The following is a 19,567-nucleotide window of genomic DNA, read 5'->3' on the forward strand; positions in this document are numbered from 1 at the left end:
CCCCAGGTTGAGAACCGCTGTTCTAGCGTGCTTCCTTTCGGAGCAGTTGGAAGGGACCTCGTTGGTTTCAGATGGATCCTGGCTGAAAGAAGAGAAGATCCGAGAGATGATCAGCGCACCTGCATTTTACTGACGATGCAGAAGTACTCTGCTGGGTGCCTCAGGGCCGCATTGAGGAGCATGGGACTTCCCCTGCAGCTTGTGCAGGGGCCACGCGGCAGTCTGTCTGTGGAACCGGACAAGGGGCTGCAGCGTGGCTTACAATCAGGAGAAGTGCTGTGTGCTTGTATTGTGTCTACAAGAACCTGGTTGTATGACGAAGTAGCAGGACTGAGTGGGGGAAGGCTTGTGAACACTGTGATGTGCGAATGATACAAACTTGCCATTGGAAGGTGAAACGGGCTGAAGCGCTTCCTGAGGATCAAAGTCTTATAAGATTGCTCGATACAGAGAAACCAAACACCCTCACAGCGGAACCAAGAAGCTACGGCAGGGTACATGGGGGAAAGGGAAGTCATCCTCATCCAGGATTTCATTTTCCTTGGGTGCCCAATCAGAAGCAGCAGCCAGGAAATCAAATGATGAGGGCATCGGGCAAGCCCGCAAAGCTGCCCCTTTGAGGACTCAAGCGTGCCTGACCCAAGCCATGGTCTTTGCGATCACCTCATCTGCGTTAGAAAGTTGGGTGACGTTGAAGTATGCAACCGTTCTGGGAAACAGGAGGGCGTGTCCTTAAGCAAATTCAAATCAAAGGACAAAAATCATAAGATTGTGTTCTCGCCTTCCTGGTACGATCGCTGAGGACACATGGGGCATAGGCAAATGTGGTGGAGAAAGCTCATGGTGCCCGGCTATCGAAAGAGATAGCGTCTGGGGTCTTAAAGGCTTGAAGGTAAACAAGCGGCCATCTAGCTCAGAAGCAACAAAGCCCACATGGAAGCACACCAGCCTGTGTGATCACGAGGTGTTGAAGAGATCAGGTACCAGGCATCATCAGAACAAAAAAATCGTATCATTGTGAATGAGAGGAAGTGCAGATTGGGAACCCAAGACCCATCTGTAGGCAACTGGACATCCCCTTATGTATGGGTCACAGGGAGACCAGCCAGTCAGGGTGCAGTGTAGCAACAATAAAACATGACTTTCTTCTAGTTCTTAAATACTCCCTGCCCCCAATATCATGATCCCAATTCTACCTTACAAATCTGGCTAGACCAGCAGATGGACACTGGTACAGATAGGAACTGGAAACACAGGGAATCCAGGACGGATGATCCAGTGGAGAGAGTGGCGATACCAGGAGGTTGGAGGGAAGGTAGGGTAGAAAGGGGGAACCGATTACAAGAATCTACATGTAACCTCCTCGCTGGGGGACGGACAACAGAAAAGTGGGTGAAGGGAGACATTGAACAGTGTAAGATATGACAAAATAATAATAATTTATAAATTATCAAGGGTTCATGAGGAAAGGGAGGTGGGGAGGGGAAAATGAGGAGCTGATACCAAGGGCCCAAGTAGAAAGCAAATGTTTTGAGAATGATGCTGGCAACAAATGTACAAATGTGCTTGATACAGGATGGATTGTGATAAGAGTTGTACGAGCCCCCAATAAAATGATTAAAGAACAACAACAAAAATGGAAATACAAATACGTTCCGATCCTGTAACCTCTCTACTTGGTGCATCCTTTGAAGAAATCATGAAGAACAAAACACGAACAGACAGGTGCACACCTCCGTCGAGTGCAGCCATTTTTACCATAGCAAACAGACGGAATAAGAGAACAAACCCACTCTAGCGGAGCGGGTAAACCAGCTCTGATTCCTACAACGGAGTATTACGCATTCTTAAAAAAAAAAAACCGACGTCGAGTCTTTCAAACACTTTAAGGCACGGACAAAATTAGAGAACTTTGTGCTTAGCAAAGTCAGTCTTCTCATAGTAATAAATAATGTACGATGCCATTATTAGAAAGGGAGAGAAAGAATGGTTTTCACACCAAAGGATAAAACTTTAAAGACAATGACAAGGTGGGGGAGGGGTGTGCAGGGAAGGGAAGCTCTGGAGGGACGAAGGGTGGGAGAACCACATGTAGGGGGATCTTGTGGGATATTGTTACTGATTTGATTGGATGAGGGGCTGTGCTACTACATGAAAGATGCTCTTATTTCTATGTATTCCACCAACAAAGGGGCCAGTTATATAGATCAAATAAAAACAAAACCGAAAAAGCAAAGTTAAAATCAAAAGAGAGAGAGAGGTCCCAGCCTTAAAATCCCTCCGGATTCCTTTGCCATCAGATCTAAACGTGGGTCCCAGCGGTGATACAGGGAGGAAAAGTAAAATTGACACGGACTTGGATTCTTTTGTGACACGCAGGTTCGTTTCAAGCAAACAGTACAAGAAAGTTGGGCAGTGACTCACGACAACCGAAGAGCTGACGTATTGAGTCGTGGTGTTGGTGGAGGAGGTTGGGTGTTCTGGGGCCTTCCAAAAAGCAGGAATGCCCCTCGAGGCAAGGGTGGTGAGGCTTCATCTCATGTACTTTCCACCAGTCCTTGGAGAAGGGTGTCGTGCTTGGGCAAGTGGAGGGTCTCCACAAAGGATGGCCCTGGTGGCGGCTACATAACTTCACGTCAACTTGGAGATCTTTTACAAATGTAGGGTGGTGCTCAACCTGTCCGTCGGGCAGGTGCCTCCGTGTGGGCGTGGCCTCTCTGCCCTCACCTGCCTGCTGGCTGACGCTGGTGGTTGCCAGAGCCCCGTGATGCCTCCCCTGCCGTGGGATCCACAAGGCGGTGCACCCACCAGCCTGTGGTCCTCCTGCGTTCTGCGTCCTTGCATGTGGATCGGGTCGCTGTGAGTTGGGACAGACTAGATCCCTCATAGCACGACACGCTATTGAGAGCTTCTCTGGGTGGCGACAACACACGCATATAACACAGTATGTGCTGTCGTGACAAACTCTGCATGTACAATTCAGGGGTGTGGATTATACTCTGGGTTTCATAAGCCCCTCTCTAGCCTCTCCCAAAGCATTTCATCACCACAAATAAGTCTCCGGAGTGAAAACCTTCCCTTCCTCCGTTCCACCCCCAGCCCCACTCCGGCCCCTGGAACCACTCCAACGGCCTGCTTTCTAGGCAACGACCTTTCGTATATGTTGGGCGGATGTTTGCCTGTTTGTGAACCGCGTCTTTCTGTCACCGAGACGTCTTTGGGTTCACACACGCAGTGGCATGTGTCTGGACTCCATCCCAGGTTTGTGACGGAGTGGGATACACACTCCCCAGTTGATGGACATGTGCAGTCAGCTCCCCAGTTGATGGACAGGTGCAATCCGCTCTAGTTGATGGACACGTGTCCAATCCGCTCCCCAGTTGACGGACACGCGCTGTCTGCTCCCAGGTTGATGGACACGTGGGTAGCATGAGAAGCGAGGCAAAGGACACGGGTGTGCAGGTTGAAAGCTGTTCTTATTTGACTTCATTGTGTGAGCCATTTCAGGGTTATCGAGAAGCGGCCCTGGCCAGGCAGCGGCACTCACGTCCCCCCCCCCCCCGTCTTGCGTCGTGGATATCTGTCCCCACCGGGGAGCCAGTTGGCTGTTTCCTGTCCTCTCCGGGCTGCTTCGCGCTTCGTTCGCTTGGGTTAGGCAGCGGGAGCGGGCTGGTCTCGCCGTTGGTATCTGTAGCTGAAGTCTCTGCGTGTCTAGCTCGTGTCTGTTTGGGGGACTTGTTCTTCCTCATGGTACTTGGTTCCCCCTCCTCCTCACGGACCGTGGACTGGTTACTGCACCTGAGGATGTCTGTCTGCACACTAAGGATGGACGTGTTGGTGTAGTGGTGACGGGGAGTGCTGCTAGCTCCAGGGTCAGCAATTGGAACCGCTCAGCAGATCCGAGGGAGTTACAATTGTGGAAACTCACAGGGCCAGTTCTACCCTGTCCTCCAGGGCTGCTATGAATCGGAATGGACTCAGAGGCAGTGAGACAAACAAAGTAAAGTAAGATTATGCACTAAGACAAAGTACCCTGTTTCCCCGAAAATAAGACAGCATCTTATATTAATTTTTGCTCCCAAATATGCACTCGGTCTTATTTTCAGGGGATGTCTTATTTTTCCATGAAGAAGAATATGGTACATATTTATGGTTTATTGTTTCATTAAAAGAGACCTGACACTTCCTGTCTGCTCCGGCTGCGCTGCGGCCAACAGTGAGCTGCGCTGCGGCGCCCGCCGCTGTGGTCCAGAGTTACGGTAGCTTCGGGGGGGCTTATTTTCAGGGAGGTCTTATTTTCAGGGGTGCCTTATATTTCAGCGAGAGGCAAAACTAAGTAGGTCTTATTTTGGGGGGGATGTCTTACTTTCGGGGAAACAGAGTACCTCCCTCCAGAGAGGATCAACATAGCCTATCGCAGACTCCTGGGGTACTACCAGTCTGAGACCACCTAACACCAAGGGCAGCTGTGAGGTTTTCTGAGCCACGTAAGTTCCTAAAGGACTAAAGGCTCTAGTTTTCTGTGGGGGCTGCTCGGCCCTGTTGGGGTCCCAGCTCACTGAGCGTGTTAGGCCTCCCCCCATCCCCCGGTCTTCTGTAGACCAGGCTCTGATTTATGCCCCAGCTTCTGGTGAAGCTGTCAGAATAGAAGTCGGTTTCTTGGAATCAGCAAATAGCTCCAAGGCCAAAGTAGCTCGGGTGTGTGTTTCTCCCCTTTGTTTCCTGTTTGATTTTGTGTTGGGGCCAGGTCATTTCTCATGGTCTTGCCAATAGGAAGTTGAAAATGAACACAACGCCTCCCAATGTGGCGCCTATCGATGTTTTCTGCAGGTGGGTTAGTTAGACCAAACAGACCAGAACCGTGACTCTCAGCTCGGGGCTCCGCAGGGCCTGCCCACCATTGCCGGGGGCAGGAAGCAAAGGGGAGGACCTGAGATGTGTTCTTTATGTGCCTCACCTGGAACACACCCATGTGAAATCAAGCTAGGAGGCGAATGCACTAGGGACTTACACTGGTGTGGAAAAAAACCTGCCAAAGGCGTGTGCTGTTTGCACACAACACGGTAGGTTAGAGGGGCCCGGGCACACGGTAGGTTAGAGGGGTCCAGGCACATGGTAGGTTAGAGGGGTCCGGGCACACGGTAGGTTAGAGGGGTCCAGGCACATGGTAGGTTAGAGGGGTCCAGGCCAGGAAAGCGTAAGAACCCTCCTTTCTCATTCTCTGGGGCAGGGGCGTAGTTGGGCACTGTGGGTCATGGTGTGAAGCTCAACTAGCCTGCCAGGCTCCTGAACTCACGGCCCTCATCTGGTTCCAGATCAGCCTAGACCTCTCATACCCAACACCCTGTGCCCATCAGCTAGTCAGACCCGGTAGGTGACTGGGCAGGTGTCTGGCCGGCTCCTCACCTTGCTGGTTGGACACCCCGCCCCCGCTCCCCTTCTCTCCATGCTGGTCACTCCTCCTTCCTTCAAAGCTAACTCCAAGCCTCTCCTCAGTTGCGCATGTCGTTGTCAGGTGCCAGTGGGCACATTCTGGCTCAGGACCCAGTGTCCACTGGAAGGAAGCACTGCCCGGTCTTGAGCCATTCTTGCAGTGGGGCTTTTGGGCGAGTTCATTGGTCCAGCCACTCTGCCAGGCCATCATGTCGAGGGCCCTCCTCCTTTATCGCTGCCCCTCTGCGTGACCGAGCACGCTGCCCTTCTCCAGGGGCTGCTCTCTGCTGACAGCATCTCCCGGGTACGGGAGACCAAGTCTCGCCAGCCTCACCTCTCAGGGCACACTCTGGCCGTACTTCTTCCAAGAGAGGCTTGCTTGTTCTTCTGGCTGTCTGAATTAGTTTATTGTGCCAACCTGGCTGATAAGCACATGTGGGATTAATTGAAGGGCGGAGGGATAAATGGCTCAGCGAGCCTCACCTTTCTAGTTCTCGGGTCTCTTGCTTTGTGATGGTCGCACCAGGGTGCAGCTGCCTTAGCCAGTTCCCTGCTTCAGCTTTCAAGGCTGACTTTCTGCAAGACATCCCCAAGGAGAAGCCACATGGACCTACCCTGATGCAGACCTGGGTGGTGGAGCATCCGTGTGGAGACCCCTGTCAGCGCTGAGATGCTTACACATTCACTGACTCGGCTTTCCTCCTGTAGTCGGCATCGTTGTGTCTACTTTGTGAGATGGAGGACTTTGAGGACTGGTGTTGGACATATGGGTTAATGTTGGACTTGTGGGCTTGGGCAGCGCTGGGTTGGGATGTTTACTTGATGCACGCTTACCCTTTATATAAAACTCTCTCTTATGCATGAGTTTCTGTGGATTTGTTTCTCTAAAGTCCCCAGACTAACACATTATGGTACCGTAGGAGTGGGGTCCTGAAGAAACAAATCGTAAGATTGAGAGTAGATGTTTGACCTCTCCCTCGTGGAAGTTTTTCTTTCTTATCTAGCCAGAGGTCAGCTAAAGCCACACCATTTACTCGGTTGTTTTTGTGGGGCAAATATGGGAAGTAGGAAAATAGAAAGTTGATAAGTCCACTTGCTTTAGCCATTAAAATTTGATCTTTAGATGGGGTTAGGGCAGGTCTGTAAAAAAAAGCTTTGAAGAGATATGCCCCACCCAGTGCTTTGGAGTACTCAGGAACCAATGGTCTATTGTCAGAAGCTGGAAAAAATCTGGAACACAAAGAAAAGTCCTCTCTGGAACTGAATATTAAAGGGAGTCTGTGGGCAGGCTGAACTGCTTGCTAGGTGACCACCTGGATCTCCTTGTTGAGTGGAAGTGGGAGAAAGGCAGCAATAAAGAGACAGGTTGAGTTTGACTACTGACACCTGTGGACTTGGTTTACAGGAAAAAGAGATAAGAGCGGGTTGACTGGTCTAAGGCTCATGACTAGCACAAGGGCCTAGGCTTGTTGAGTGTTGGTGAGAGCCCATGGTCTAAAGGCAAGGCGACCAATGGGCACCCTGTGGAGGCTGAGTGAGGCAGCCAACACTGAATTGACCAGAACCCGACCAGACCAGATGGAACTTTGTGAGCCTGTGAACTGGTGCATATTGTTGCTGACTTCATGGATGGCCTGTCCAGATTTCACCTTGCTTATGGATACAGACTTCACAAGGTTCCAACTGGACCGAAGACTCTTCATGTCGAAAAAATAGAATTGTCTCCTCAGAGAACTGGGTTGCTGTAAGTGGGCAGTATGTAAATTGGATACCCAAAATTGGGGGAGATAAAGGCATGAAGTGGTTGGCTTACAAACTTTTATAGGTAGGGGAAAAAATTCACAGGATTATAGGGTTAAGGTGTTGGTGTTACTTAATTGCAATTGTGAAGCTAAAGAATTATGTACAGGTGCCAGGTTGGCAAGGGGTGGATTGAGTTTATTGTGCCAAACTGGCCGATAAACATGTGGGATTAATTGAAGGGTGGAGGGATAAATGGCTCAGTGAGCCTCACCTTTCAAGTTCTCGGGTCTATTGCTTTGTGATGGTCGCACCAGGGTGCAGCTGCCTTAGCAGTTCCCTGCTTCAGCTGGCAAGGCTCACTTCCTGCAAGACATCCCCCAGGAGAAGCCACATGGACCTACCCTGATGCAGTCCTGGGTGCTGGAGCAGCTGTGTGGAGACCCCTGCCAGTGCTGAGATGCTTACACGTTCACTGACTCGGCTTTCCTCCTGCAGTCGGGATCGTCTGTTTTGTGAGATAGAGGAGGACTTTGTGGACTGGTGTTGGACATACGGGTTAATTAATGTTGGACTTGTGGGTTTGGTAATAGGTGACCACAAGTCAGGATCAGGTATCAGTACCTGTTCTCAGCCAGCTGCCAAGTCTCTCTCTAGTTCTCAGCTTCTCAAACACGGGGTCCCCTGGTTTCTACCACCCAGGAAGCTGGGTGGTTCCTTTTTTTTTAATGGGGATGAAGTAGTGGCTCATTGTCATTTTGATTTGCGTTTCTCTAATCATTAATCGAAGAGCTTTGGTAGGATAGTGGATTTTAAGTATTGAGCTGTAACCCAAAGGTTGGTGGTTCAAACCCACCAGCCAATCCACAGGAGAAAGACGAGGCAGCCTGCTTCCATAAAGATGTACAGCCTGGGAAAGCCCCCTGGCTTGCAATCTACTCGATTGTTAAATAGCCGATTCCCTGGAACATCTTCCTCTTGGTGTGTTGGCTATTTGGGTATCTTCTTTGAAGAAACGTCTCGAGTCCGTTGTGCATTTTTAAAACTGGGTGGTTCGTCTTTCTGTTGGTGTGCGCTGAGTTGATACTGGAACCGCATGCCTGGGAAAGCAGTGTTTACTAAAACCAGGCAAGAAATACTTGGTGTTTACGTGTGACACTCTTGGCTGGGAGCTCTGCCAGTAGGTTTTCCACCTGCCGATGCATTATGCCTGGTGGCATAATGGTTACACGTTGGGCTACTAACTGCAAGGTGGGCAGTTCAAAACTACCCCCAGCTCCTCAGGAGAAAGACAAGGCTTTCTACTTTGGGAACTCACAGGGGCAGTTCTACGTTGCCCCACAGTGTCACGATGAGTCTACTTAGACTTGATGGCAGTGAGATTTTCTTTTTTTCTCTTTGGACAACCAGTTCCTTCCTTCTAGAGGGTAGGTGAAGGGCCTGGAGGAGGGGGCTCTCTGGCCCTGCCCCCAGGCCTCCCAGCAGGACTGTCTTCCTGTGCTACAGCACTGCGGCCCCCTGCAGTCATGGGGCCACGAACTAAACCTGAGGAGTCTCAGAGGCCACTGAGTCCAGCTCCTTGCCTCCCTGTCATGACGGGGGAACATACTGTCCACAGCAAGGCCCAAGTCACACATTCCAGCCTCCTCCAGGCCCTCCCACCACCGCGGGGGTTTCCCAGCGCCTGCCTCCTCCCCACAGACGGCCTCTCTGGAACTGGGCTTAGGAAAATGACTGGTGAAGGCCCTCTGCCTTCCAGCATCCAATTGTAATAGTGGGCCTGATTCCGTTCCCTGGAATTGGGAATGCTCTGCCTGAGGGCTGGTTCTCTGCAAGCAGAGCCTAAGCTGGATGCTTGTGTGAGTGGATGGTTGAGCAGGAGAGGGGTCTGGGCCAGAAGCAGCCGAGTGGCTGTGGCTTCAGGTGACGCTAAGCCTCTGCCTCTGGGGTGTGTCCCCTCCAGAGGCTGGGCTGTGGGATGCCCTCTGGAGAGGGGGCACGCAGCTTCCCAGGCACCTCTAGCCAGGGTGCTGTCCACAGCCTTACAAAGAAGGATGCCGGGGTGCTTGTCCGCAGCCGGGCACAGACAGGAATCACATGGGGGTCCACCTCCTTGTTCCTGCCTTGTGGATTCCGAGCCTGGCCAACTCATGTGTGTCAGGGCTGCGCATGCTCTGGAGGGTTTGCAATGGCGGATTCTCCAAGTCTTTCATGCGAGGCTCCTCTGGGCGGATTCAAGCCTCCTACCTTTGGCTTATCAGCCAAGTATGATAACTCTGCACTGCTCAGGGGCTCCCAGGTCCTGGCAGCCTGTGACAAGCCTGTGGGGAGGGGTCCCCGTCACCTTCAGAGACCTCCTCCTTAACTCAGCAGACTTCAGGCTTCCCCAAGCCACTTCCTTGTCACCCCCCAGAGGTGTAGCAGGGTGAGGAGGGGCTGGGATTTGGGGGTGGAGCGGCAAGCTGGGAGCTTCCTGGACAAGTCCCCCAGCCCCAGCTGACCCACTGCCTCTCCTGCCCACAGACTGCCTGTTCAAGGTGTGTCCCATGAACCGCTACTCAGCCCAGAAGCAGTACTGGAAGGCCAAGCAGACCAAGCAGGACAAGGAGAAGATCTCAGATGTGGTGCTGCTCCAGAAGCTGCAGGTGTGTGTGTGTGTGTGCGCATGCCTGTGCGTGTGCAGACGGGGCCCTGGGTGCACACTTGGGACCACCAAGAGGCATTTCCTACAGTGAGCAGCACCGGCCAAGAGTGGGCTGGGCAGGCCCCTTGGGGGGCTTTGGGAGTCTGGGGAGAGAGGGGTGGTGAATCTCACGGAGGGTTGGGAGAAGACGGGCCTCCTTGCCCTGCAGTTAGTCTGGGAAACTCAGGGGCAGCACGGGCCTGTGCTGAGGGTCCCTGTGAGTCGAGACCCGCCTCAGTGGCAGTGAGGTGGGGGATGGTGTCAGGCCCTGCTGGCATAGAGTGGGAGGCTCGGCTCGGCCCCGGGCTGCCCCTCTGGACCCTGGGCTGGGGTTTCCTCAGCAGAATTGTCGTTAGTGGAGATAGGACTGCTCCCGGGGGGCTGTAAGAAGGGCCTGGTGGCGCAGAGGGTGAGATGCTGGGCAGCTAACCAGTATCGGCGTGTTGAAGGCAAGAGCATCCCTGAGGCTGAAGAGGAGTTCCTGGGTTCCCATAAGGATGTGCAGCCCCTGGCACCCCAGGGACAGTTCTACCCTGACCCCTGGGCGCTCTGAGCTGGAATGGCTCTGGTGCCCGGGGTTCGGTTTGGGATTCTGAACCTCTCAGAAGGATTCCTGGTGGCACAGTGGTTCTGTGCGTGGCGGCCGACCCCAAGGTTAGTGGTTTGGACCCACCAGCCGCTCCGCAGGAGAAAGTTTTGGCGTCTGCTTTTGTAAAGCTTGTGGTCCCGGAGGTCACAGGGTCACCGCAGCAGTGGGTGTGGCCTAGAGCGCCCAGCCTCCTTCGAGGCTCCTCAGCTGGGTTTGTGCCACCAGCCTTTCGGCTTGTGTGCGCTACCAGGGATGCCTTCTTGCCAGTGGGCAGGCGAGCTGGGTGGGCTCCTGAGGGCCCGTCTGTGTGTAGTGTCACGGGCTGGGGTGGTGCTCCAAAGGGCTCGGGGGCCCGGCACACGTGTGTGCTTGCGTGTGTGCATGTACCGTGATGTGTGTGCTTGTGCATGCGTGCGTGGGCTGGGATGTGCGTGTGCCGGGATGTGCGTGTGCTTGTGCATGCGTGTGTGTGCCGGGATGTGCGTGTGCTTGTGCATGCGTGCGTGTGCCGGGATGTGCGTGTGCGTGTGTGTGCATATGCCTGCGTCCACGGGCACGCATGGTGGGAGGGCCTCCTGAGCCCCTGTCGCCCCGTGTACAGCATGCCGCGCAGATGGAGCAGAAGCAGAACGACACGGAGAACAGGAAGGTGCATGGGGACGTCGTCAAGTACGGCAGTGTGATCCAGGTGCGACGCTGGGGGGGGGTGTCCACGTGGGCGGCCTTAGTGACTAAATCTTGCATCTGTGGTGTCCCTGGCTGTGAACGGCGCATGGGGTTGACCCGCTGCTCGAGAGCACCGATTCGGGAGCCACTTGGTCTGGGTTCGCACCTTGGCTCTGTGGCTCCTGAACCGTGTGGCCTCGTCCTTTCCCCGGCTGCAGACTCGGGCGATGGTAGCGCCTCGGCCGCTGTGCGCTGTCTTGAGCCCAAACCGGTGACTTATTGAGAGCAGTGCTGGCTTGCCCTGGGGGGCCGCCTGGGTGCCAGCGAGGTGGGCACACTGGCATGTGGCTGTGTGTGGTGTATGTGGGGCTGTGCAGGTCTTGGCCTGTGGCTGCGGGTCTGACCATGGATGCCAAGGCTGTGACTGAGGGCCCAAGGAGATGCTCCCTAGAGGTCCTCCCTCAAGGGCTGGCATCCAGGCCCCCCCCAGACCTCAGCCTCCCGCCCCCACTTGCCCCCCCCCCAGCTCCTGCACATGAAGAGCAACAAGTACCTGACCGTCAATAAGCGGCTGCCAGCCCTGCTGGAGAAGAACGCCATGCGGGTGACGCTTGACACCACGGGCAACGAGGGCTCCTGGCTCTTCATCCAGCCCTTCTGGAAGCTGCGAAGCAACGGGGACAATGTGAGGGCGGGCCGGCCGGAGGAGCCACGGCCTGGCAGTGTGGGCTCAGGGCGAGGGCAGCATGCCCATTCCTTAGAGAGGGGAGCTCTTGCCCTCTGACCTCTCACCTGCCTCACCCGTCCCCCTTAGGTGGTTGTAGGGGACAAGGTGATTCTGAACCCCGTCAATGCCGGGCAGCCTCTGCACGCCAGCAATTACGAGCTTAGCGACAATGCCGGATGCAAGGAGGTGAGCGGGCACCCTGGGGGGCTGGCACCTCCCCCCAGAGGGCAGAGACACCCTCCAGACACCCTCCAGACACCCTCCACCCTCCAGCTCTGCCCTCAGCCCCATCTGACCTCCCTGACCTGGGCCCTCCGCTCCAGCCTGCAGGCTGATGGCTCCCCCTCCTTCCTGCTGGGGAGCGGCTCAGATGGGGCCCAGGCTGGTCCCTGCCCATCGTCAGCACTGCCCCAAGGGTCGGCATGGTCTCAGGGGTCCCTCTGCGCTTCCCCAGGTCAACTCGGTGAACGGCAACACCAGCTGGAAGATCAACCTGTTCATGCAGTTCCGGGACCACCTGGAGGAGGTGTTGAAAGGGGTAGGTCAGGACCGCCAACGTGGCTGCCACCAGCCCCTTGCTCACAGGCTCCTTCTGTCCTCCTGTCTGGAGCCCCTGTCTGACCACCCCCACCATCCCTGCTAGACGAATATCCCCTCCCCCTCCAGGCCTCTGTCTCTGCTCTCCGGTCTCACAGAGCCCACGGCCCCTCCTACCTGACTGGCCCCTGTGTGTTCTTTCTCTCTCTCTCAGAAAGTGTACCCCATTCTCCCCGTAGGAACCCTGGTGGTGTCATGGCTACTAGTTGGGCAGTCAGTAGTTCAAACCTGCCAGCTGATCAGCCGTCTTGAAGTTCGGGGTTCTGGGGATTGGGGTGAGGGCTGAGGCCTCGTTCCCCTTGAGGGGCTGGCCCCTGCTGGCTGCCCTCTGGCGAGCCCGGCTCCAGGCCCTGCTGGCCATCTGAGGCAGGTGGGCGCTTGAGCTCGCGCCCAGCCCACGGCCCTGTGCCTGCAGGGAGACGTGGTGCGGCTTTTCCACGCGGAGCAGGAGAAGTTCCTGACCTGTGACGAGTACAAGAGCAAGCTGCAGGTGTTTCTGCGGACCACTCTGCGCCAGTCCGCCACCTCGGCCACCAGCTCCAACGCCCTCTGGGAGGTGGAGGTGAGCCCAGCCCTCAGGCGACACCGCTTTCTCTCCGGCCCCAGCTGCACCGCTCCCTTCTCCCCAAGGGGCCAGGGACAGAGCTCCAGTCTCCTGAGGCCCCCCCGCAGGGCCAGCCTCGCCTTTCTGCCTCACCCCTGACCCCCTTCCCCAAGGTGGTCCACCATGACCCCTGCCGGGGAGGAGCTGGCCACTGGAATGGCCTCTACCGCTTCAAGCACCTGGCCACGGGCAACTACCTGGCTGCCGAGGTGAGTTGGGGGGAGGGGTGGGGCGGGGTGGGGGAAGGAAGGGCAGAGGGCATCCTCACGCAGGCTGGGTGCATAGCCCCAGTGCACGGGGCTCGGCTGTACATGCATGTACGTGTGCACGCGTCTGCACACAGGCATGTGTGCCCCATGCGGACATTGGCTTCCTCGTACTCGTGCATGCACTTAGCAGCCATCAAGTATGTGCAAGACTGTCAACAGACTTAATCACCGTGACCACGCCAACTATGCACCAGGGGCTCCTCTGAGGGCCGCGATATGGCAGTGAACAAAATTCCCAGCCCTGTGGGGCTACATTATGCATTCATGTCTGTTTATGTGTGCACAGTGTGTGTGTGTGTGTGTGTGTGTGTGTGTGTGTGTGTGTGTGTGTGTGGGCGCACCTGGGAGAGCGCTTCAAAATGTCCTGGGGAAAATTCCATACCCTTTTAATTCCACGTTCCGCGAGTTTTGGAGGAAAGACCGTCTCCTTATGAGTCGGGTGAAGGTTTCCAGAGCCGATCATCCTTCTCCCACTGGTCTCCCATCATCACTTGTAGCTCCTGCACTGTCATGGGACTTGTCGGCTCCTGCCTGTTTGTTTCCACCCGCCCCTCTTCTCGAACCTTTCTGCGCTTTGACCTTGAGTCAGTCTGCCCCCTGGAGCCCACAGGGAAGCCCCCTGCTATGTGTGTATGCGAGTATGTGGGTGTTTCGGGGTGCATGTTTACTTGTGGGACTGCAGAGAATGGCCAGGAAGGGCAAGGCTGGGGTTTCCCCAAGAGTGACATGGGCTCTGGGGCAGATGGTGCCCAGCCTGGCCCAGGGCCCTATGTGGGCCTTGTTTGGGGTGGGGCTGTGTCTGGTAGCTCTTCTTCGTCTCCTCTTGTCTAGGAGAACCCCGGCTACAAGGGTGATGCCACAGATGCCAAGGCGGCAGGGACGGTGAGGACCGAAGCAGGGCTGAGGGCCTGGGAAGAGTGACCCAGAGCCCCCCTTGGTGGGTGGGCAGGGGCAGGGAAGCTATGAAACCTCGAGAAGTGGGCTGGAGGAATTCCAGATGGTTGCAAGCGGGTGGAGGGTTGGGTCTGGGGCACGGGTACCTCTGGCTGAGTTCAGGCACTCACCTCAGGGTGCCCAGGGCCGGGCAGGCCGCAGGAATGCTGGGGAGAAGATCAAGTATCGCCTGGTGGCCGTGCCCCACGGGAACGACATTGCCTCCCTCTTTGAGCTGGACCCCACCACGCTGCAGAAAACCGACTCCTTTGTGCCCCGGTGGGTGTGCGCCCGGCTGGGGGGCGGGGCGGGCAGGGCGGCTGGCCACGGTGCCCAGGCCCACCGCTTTTGAGGTCTGTGGCCTTGGGGGTCTGAGCACGGGCCCCCCTCAGGGTTCTAGCTCTGTGGCCGCACGCTTACTGCGCAGTGAGTTTGTTGCTCAGATGGGCCTCAGGCTTGCGGTCACATCAAGTGCCTTCTCCTAAGGGCCATTGGGCTTCATGGGCGGCACGCAGCCTGGCAGAAAGTCCAGACAGTAGACTCTGTGACCCACCCTGAGAGTCCAGAAGCGGACCACAAGCATTTCCCCCAGTCTGACCTCGACCGAGGAGCCCTGGTGGCGTAGAGAGTGTGTATTGGGCTGCTCACAGCAAGGCTGTCAGTTCAAAGCCACCTGCCGCTCCTCGGGAGAAAGACGAGGCTTTCTGTGCCCAGCCCCCAAGAGGCAGTTCTGCTCCATCCTGTCGGGTCGCTTTGAGCCAGAATGGCATTAGCCAGTGAACCCTCTGCTGGAAGCTGGGCGAACTGATTGAGTCAATACAGATGCACAGTCCCCTCCCTGGGGCCCGGTGCAGTTTGGAATTCCGAGGGTTTTTCATTTCATGATATCTCATCATCAACGGTGTGAGCGTCTCTGCTATGAAATGCACTTGACACTAATGGGATAAATGGTGTAAAGAGGCTCGTTTGTCCAAACGAGTTTTGGTCCGAGCTCACAGAGGAACTCTGGCTGGGGAGCACAGTGGCTGCTGGCAGTGTAGCTCGCACGGGTGTCAGGGAGTGGTGAGGACAGGCCCTGGGTGGCATTGGTGTGTGTACCCTGAGCCCCCTGCCTCCAGTGAGACGGGAGTGGGGTGCACCCTGGCCCGTCCACAGGAACTCCTACGTCCGGCTGCGGCACCTCTGCACCAACACGTGGGTCCACAGCACCAGCGTGCCCATCGACGTGGACGAGGAGCGGCCCATCCGGCTCATGGTGCGCTGCTGGGCATCCCTGGGGAGGGGTGGCTCAGGGTGCCCGGGCTGCCCAGCTGACCGCTGTCCCTGCAGCTGGGCACCTGTCCCACCAAGGAGGACAAGGAGGCCTTTGCCATCGTGTCTGTGCCCGTGTCTGAGATCCGAGACCTGGACTTCGCCAACGACGCCAGCTCCATGCTGGCCAGCACCGTGGAGAAGCTCAATGAGGGCTTCATCAGCCAGAATGACCGCAGGTGGGCGCCAGGGGCCGGCCGAGGGAGTGGAGGGTTCACCCAGAGAAAGTGGGGAGGCCGGCCCTGCGTGGGGCTCATGCCTGCAGGGCCGTGGTTGAGGGATCCTAGGCCCTTGCAGCTGAGGCCTGCCTTCCTGTCCCCGCCAGAACTGACCCCATGTGGGGTCCCTCCAAACCCAACCCAACTCTCTGCCCTGGAGTCACTGCCAACTCATAGCGCGTCTGCAGGAGCGGGTAGAACTGCCCTGTGAGCTCCCCGGGCTGGGGCTCTTTGAGAGTAGAGGGCCCCGCCTTCCTTCTGGGCAGCTGCTTGTGGTCTCGAGCCGCCGGCCTTGCGGTTCACAGCCCAGTGCGTAACCACTGTGCCACCAGGGCTCCGGCATTGGTCTCCTAGGGCAGGGCCTAGGCTCGGTGTGGTCAGAGACCTGCCCAGAGCTACACGACTCATGGAGCAGAGTTGGGATGGAGATGCACATCCCTTCCCACCGAGCACCCTGTCCCTCTCCGGCTCTTCCCAGACTGGATGGCTCCAGACCAGAGCAGCTGAGCATCTTTGCCTGGGCACTTTGGGATCCAGGATGGGGCAGGTGGGGGTGGATGTGTTTTGAGACAAAAAAACAAACAGATTCATTGGCATCAGTCGTGCAGACTCGCAGTGACCCTACAGGATAGGGCACAACTGCCCCTCATGAGTTCCTAAGACTGACTCTTTCTGCCTTAGAGCGGCTGCTGGTTTTGAACCACGACTTTTGCAGTCAGCAGCCTGACTCGGAGCCACCCCCACCCCGCAGACCTCCTGTTTAGAGAGCAGGACAGAGTCAAGCTACCGGCCTGACGAGTGGGGCCAGTGAGTGTCTTAACACGAGAGCAGTGCTTGTGTGGGGAGGAGCTTCCCAGACGCACCGTGCCTGTGTCTCCTGCCCAGGTTTGTCATCCAGCTGCTGGAGGACCTGGTGTTCTTTGTCAGCGACGTCCCCAACAATGGGCAGAACGTCCTGGACATCATGGTCACCAAGCCCAACCGGGAGCGGCAGAAGCTGATGAGGGAGCAGAACATCCTCAAGCAGGTGTCCGCCTCGTGTCCGCGTCCCTGCAGGGCAGGTCCCGGGGGGAGGAAGGGCCTTGTCAGACCCGAATGTGCCCTTTCCCGTCTCCAGTGGAGCTGCAGTCTTTGCTTGTCTCAACGCCTCTTTACAACAATGCGGCCCTATGGAGCCCCTCGTACCCTGTGCCCTGGAGCCTGGGTGGCGCAGCAAGTGAAGAGTGGGACTGTTAAACATGAGGTTGGCGGTTCAAACCCGCCGACTGCTCCATGGGAGAAAGACGAGGCTGTCTGCTCCTGTAGAGATCTCCGACCTCGGGACCCTTTGCAGCAGCCCCGCCCTGTCTAGGGGTTGTTGTGAGTCTCCATCGACTCGATGGCAGTGGTTTGAGTTTGTCGCCTTACCACGCACGTGCCAGGCACCGTCCCAGGATCTCACACACAGCCCCAGGTGGTTCTTACTGTCCCCATTTTACTTGCGAGCCCCGGGAGGCTCCGAGAGGCTGGGATGCCCTGATTCGGATCACACAGGCAGGAGCAGGGCTGGGATTTGCACTCTGGGTGCCTTGGTCCAGAGCTTGTGTCTGTAGCCTGTAAGCGTCGATAAAATCTCGAAAGACGAGTACAGCGACCTTCCGTATCTGCCACCCGATGCTCTGTTCCTCACCATTGATCTGTTTGGCTTTTATGTAACCGCTCCGTCGCGGAGATTCAAACTAGATTATGGAAGCCACGCAGCCTAAATTGTTCGGTGTGCTGCTCTTAAAAATAAAGACATTGTCCTATATAACCACAATCCCACAATCACACCTCCAAAAATGAGCAGTCATTCCCAGTCCATATTAAATGTCCCTAACGTCCCCAAAGTGTCTTTTTAAAGCGGGTTTTATTTTGAGTCAAGAATCCAACCAGCAGTTTCTCATTCCACTCAGTGGCTCAGTCTCTCTGGTCTCTGTTCCAGTTTCCCACACCCACTCATCCCCTGCCTTTGAAAATCTGTGAAACTATACTAAGTGTTTTCTTTGACGAGGCCAGGCCTGTGTCCTGTCTCCCGACCGACCGTCACCCACTTGGCCTCCCATTTCCCTGAGCCTCGGACCCTGACCTGTTGTGTGACCTCTGCTCTTCCCCCATCACTGAGCAAGGCCTAAGATGGGTGTAGCGTTCCGTTGGGGAGGAATGGGCCGGCCTGGGAAGTCTAGGGGACAGAGCCAGAATCGGGGCCAAGGGTAGGGGAACTGGGGTTGTTGGTTAGGAATGAACTCGGGTTAATGTCATGAGGGGCTGGGCCAACCTCCGGGTTCCTGGGATAATTCGGGGTGCAGCAGGTGGGTGAGGGACCCCTGCTCATTCTCCCTGCTCCCTCAGATATTTGGTATTCTGAAGGCCCCCTTCCGAGACAAAGGGGGTGAGGGGCCCCTGGTGCGCCTGGAGGAGCTGTCGGACCAGAAGAACGCCCCCTACCAGCACATGTTCCGGCTCTGCTACCGCGTGCTGCGGCATTCGCAAGAAGACTACCGCAAGAACCAGGTGCGCCGCCGGCCCACCCACCCACTCCCGCCTGCCCCCTTCATCCATCCCTTCATCGTCTGTCTCCCCGTCCAGCCAGCCAGCGAGGTACTGTGGCAGGACAGCGTCAGGCACCGGGGCACGCAGTGAGGGCAGGCGGTCACGTCAGCTCCGTGACAGTGACTCGCCACCCCCTGTGCTCAGAAGGACCCACTGCCTTTTGGCTCAACTTTGCCGTCGCCATTTGAGATTATTAACAGTTTTCAAACTTAGGCCCTGCTCTTTCATTGGGGGCTGTGCCCCGCAATTTAGGCAGCTGGGCCTGCCACACAGACCGCGTCCTTACCCCTGTGGAGGCTCCGCTCCTTTAGGGGAGACAGGCCAGGAGCTAATAACTACTGTGGTGGCTGACCTCCCCACACACACACCCAAATCCAGGGCCTGGTCTGGGAGCGATGGGGTTGGGGGTGTCCTGGAGCAGAGCTGGGCCCTCTGGGCCCAGGCCGCGGCTCCGTGTGACCCTGGCCCATCTGCCCCAGGAGCACATCGCCAAGCAGTTTGGGATGATGCAGTCCCAGATCGGCTACGACATCCTGGCCGAGGACACCATCACGGCCCTACTGCACAACAATCGCAAGCTCTTGGAGAAGCACATCACCAAGACGGAGGTGGAGACCTTCGTCAGCCTCGTGCGCAAGAACCGCGAGCCCAGGTGGGCCCGCCCTTCCCCTGCCGGCTGCTTACAATGCCGACATATTCCTAACTGCTGCCGCCTTGACCCCCGGGCTCCCCGAGCCCCTCCCTGGGACCCCCTCCAAACATAGCTCAATCCAGCAACAAGAGAAGGGAACCTGAGACTGCAGAGAACATCCCCCCGCCCCCACCTGAAAGATGCTTCCCAATGCCCAAGTCAGGGCCTGCAGGGAATCAGTTGTTGAATATTCTGAACATCCCCACTGTCCCTGCAAGACCTTGAGCCCCAGCCCCTTGGGCGCCCCCTCTAATACTCCCCTCTCCCCAGAATGAGGTCCCTTCCTAGGGGAGGGACAAGAGCAGTCTGTAGATTCCAGGGAGGGCAGTTCCCACCACGGTCAGACCCTGACCCCCGCCCGGCCCCTGCTTCCACCACGCCAGGTTCCTGGACTACCTCTCCGACCTGTGTGTGTCCAACCACATCGCCATCCCGGTCACCCAGGAGCTCATCTGCAAGTGTGTGCTGGACCCCAAGAACAGCGACATTCTCATCCAGACTGAGTGAGCCATAGCTCCACCAGCCTCCCCCGGCC

The 19,567-nt window shown here is 56.5% G+C and overlaps 1 protein-coding gene across 1 annotated transcript in view; it reads left to right on the forward strand.

Annotated features, from left to right (window-relative positions):
- The window catches only part of ITPR3 (inositol 1,4,5-trisphosphate receptor type 3), a 78,191-nt gene that overhangs the window by 32,269 nt on the left and 26,355 nt on the right, over positions 1-19,567 (forward strand). Inside the window, exons 3-17 of the mRNA XM_075555481.1 lie at positions 9,697-9,818; positions 11,047-11,133; positions 11,638-11,796; positions 11,926-12,024; positions 12,293-12,376; positions 12,851-12,997; positions 13,153-13,248; positions 14,140-14,190; positions 14,378-14,520; positions 15,397-15,496; positions 15,571-15,731; positions 16,656-16,797; positions 18,141-18,302; positions 18,821-18,993; positions 19,416-19,535. Of these exons, the coding sequence (XP_075411596.1) occupies positions 9,697-9,818; positions 11,047-11,133; positions 11,638-11,796; positions 11,926-12,024; positions 12,293-12,376; positions 12,851-12,997; positions 13,153-13,248; positions 14,140-14,190; positions 14,378-14,520; positions 15,397-15,496; positions 15,571-15,731; positions 16,656-16,797; positions 18,141-18,302; positions 18,821-18,993; positions 19,416-19,535 (1,846 nt within the window). The remainder of the gene's footprint in view (positions 1-9,696; positions 9,819-11,046; positions 11,134-11,637; positions 11,797-11,925; positions 12,025-12,292; positions 12,377-12,850; positions 12,998-13,152; positions 13,249-14,139; positions 14,191-14,377; positions 14,521-15,396; positions 15,497-15,570; positions 15,732-16,655; positions 16,798-18,140; positions 18,303-18,820; positions 18,994-19,415; positions 19,536-19,567) is intronic.

Source organism: Tenrec ecaudatus, chromosome 7 (genome assembly GCF_050624435.1).
Source record: "Tenrec ecaudatus isolate mTenEca1 chromosome 7, mTenEca1.hap1, whole genome shotgun sequence".
Taxonomy (NCBI): Eukaryota; Metazoa; Chordata; class Mammalia; order Afrosoricida; family Tenrecidae; genus Tenrec; species Tenrec ecaudatus.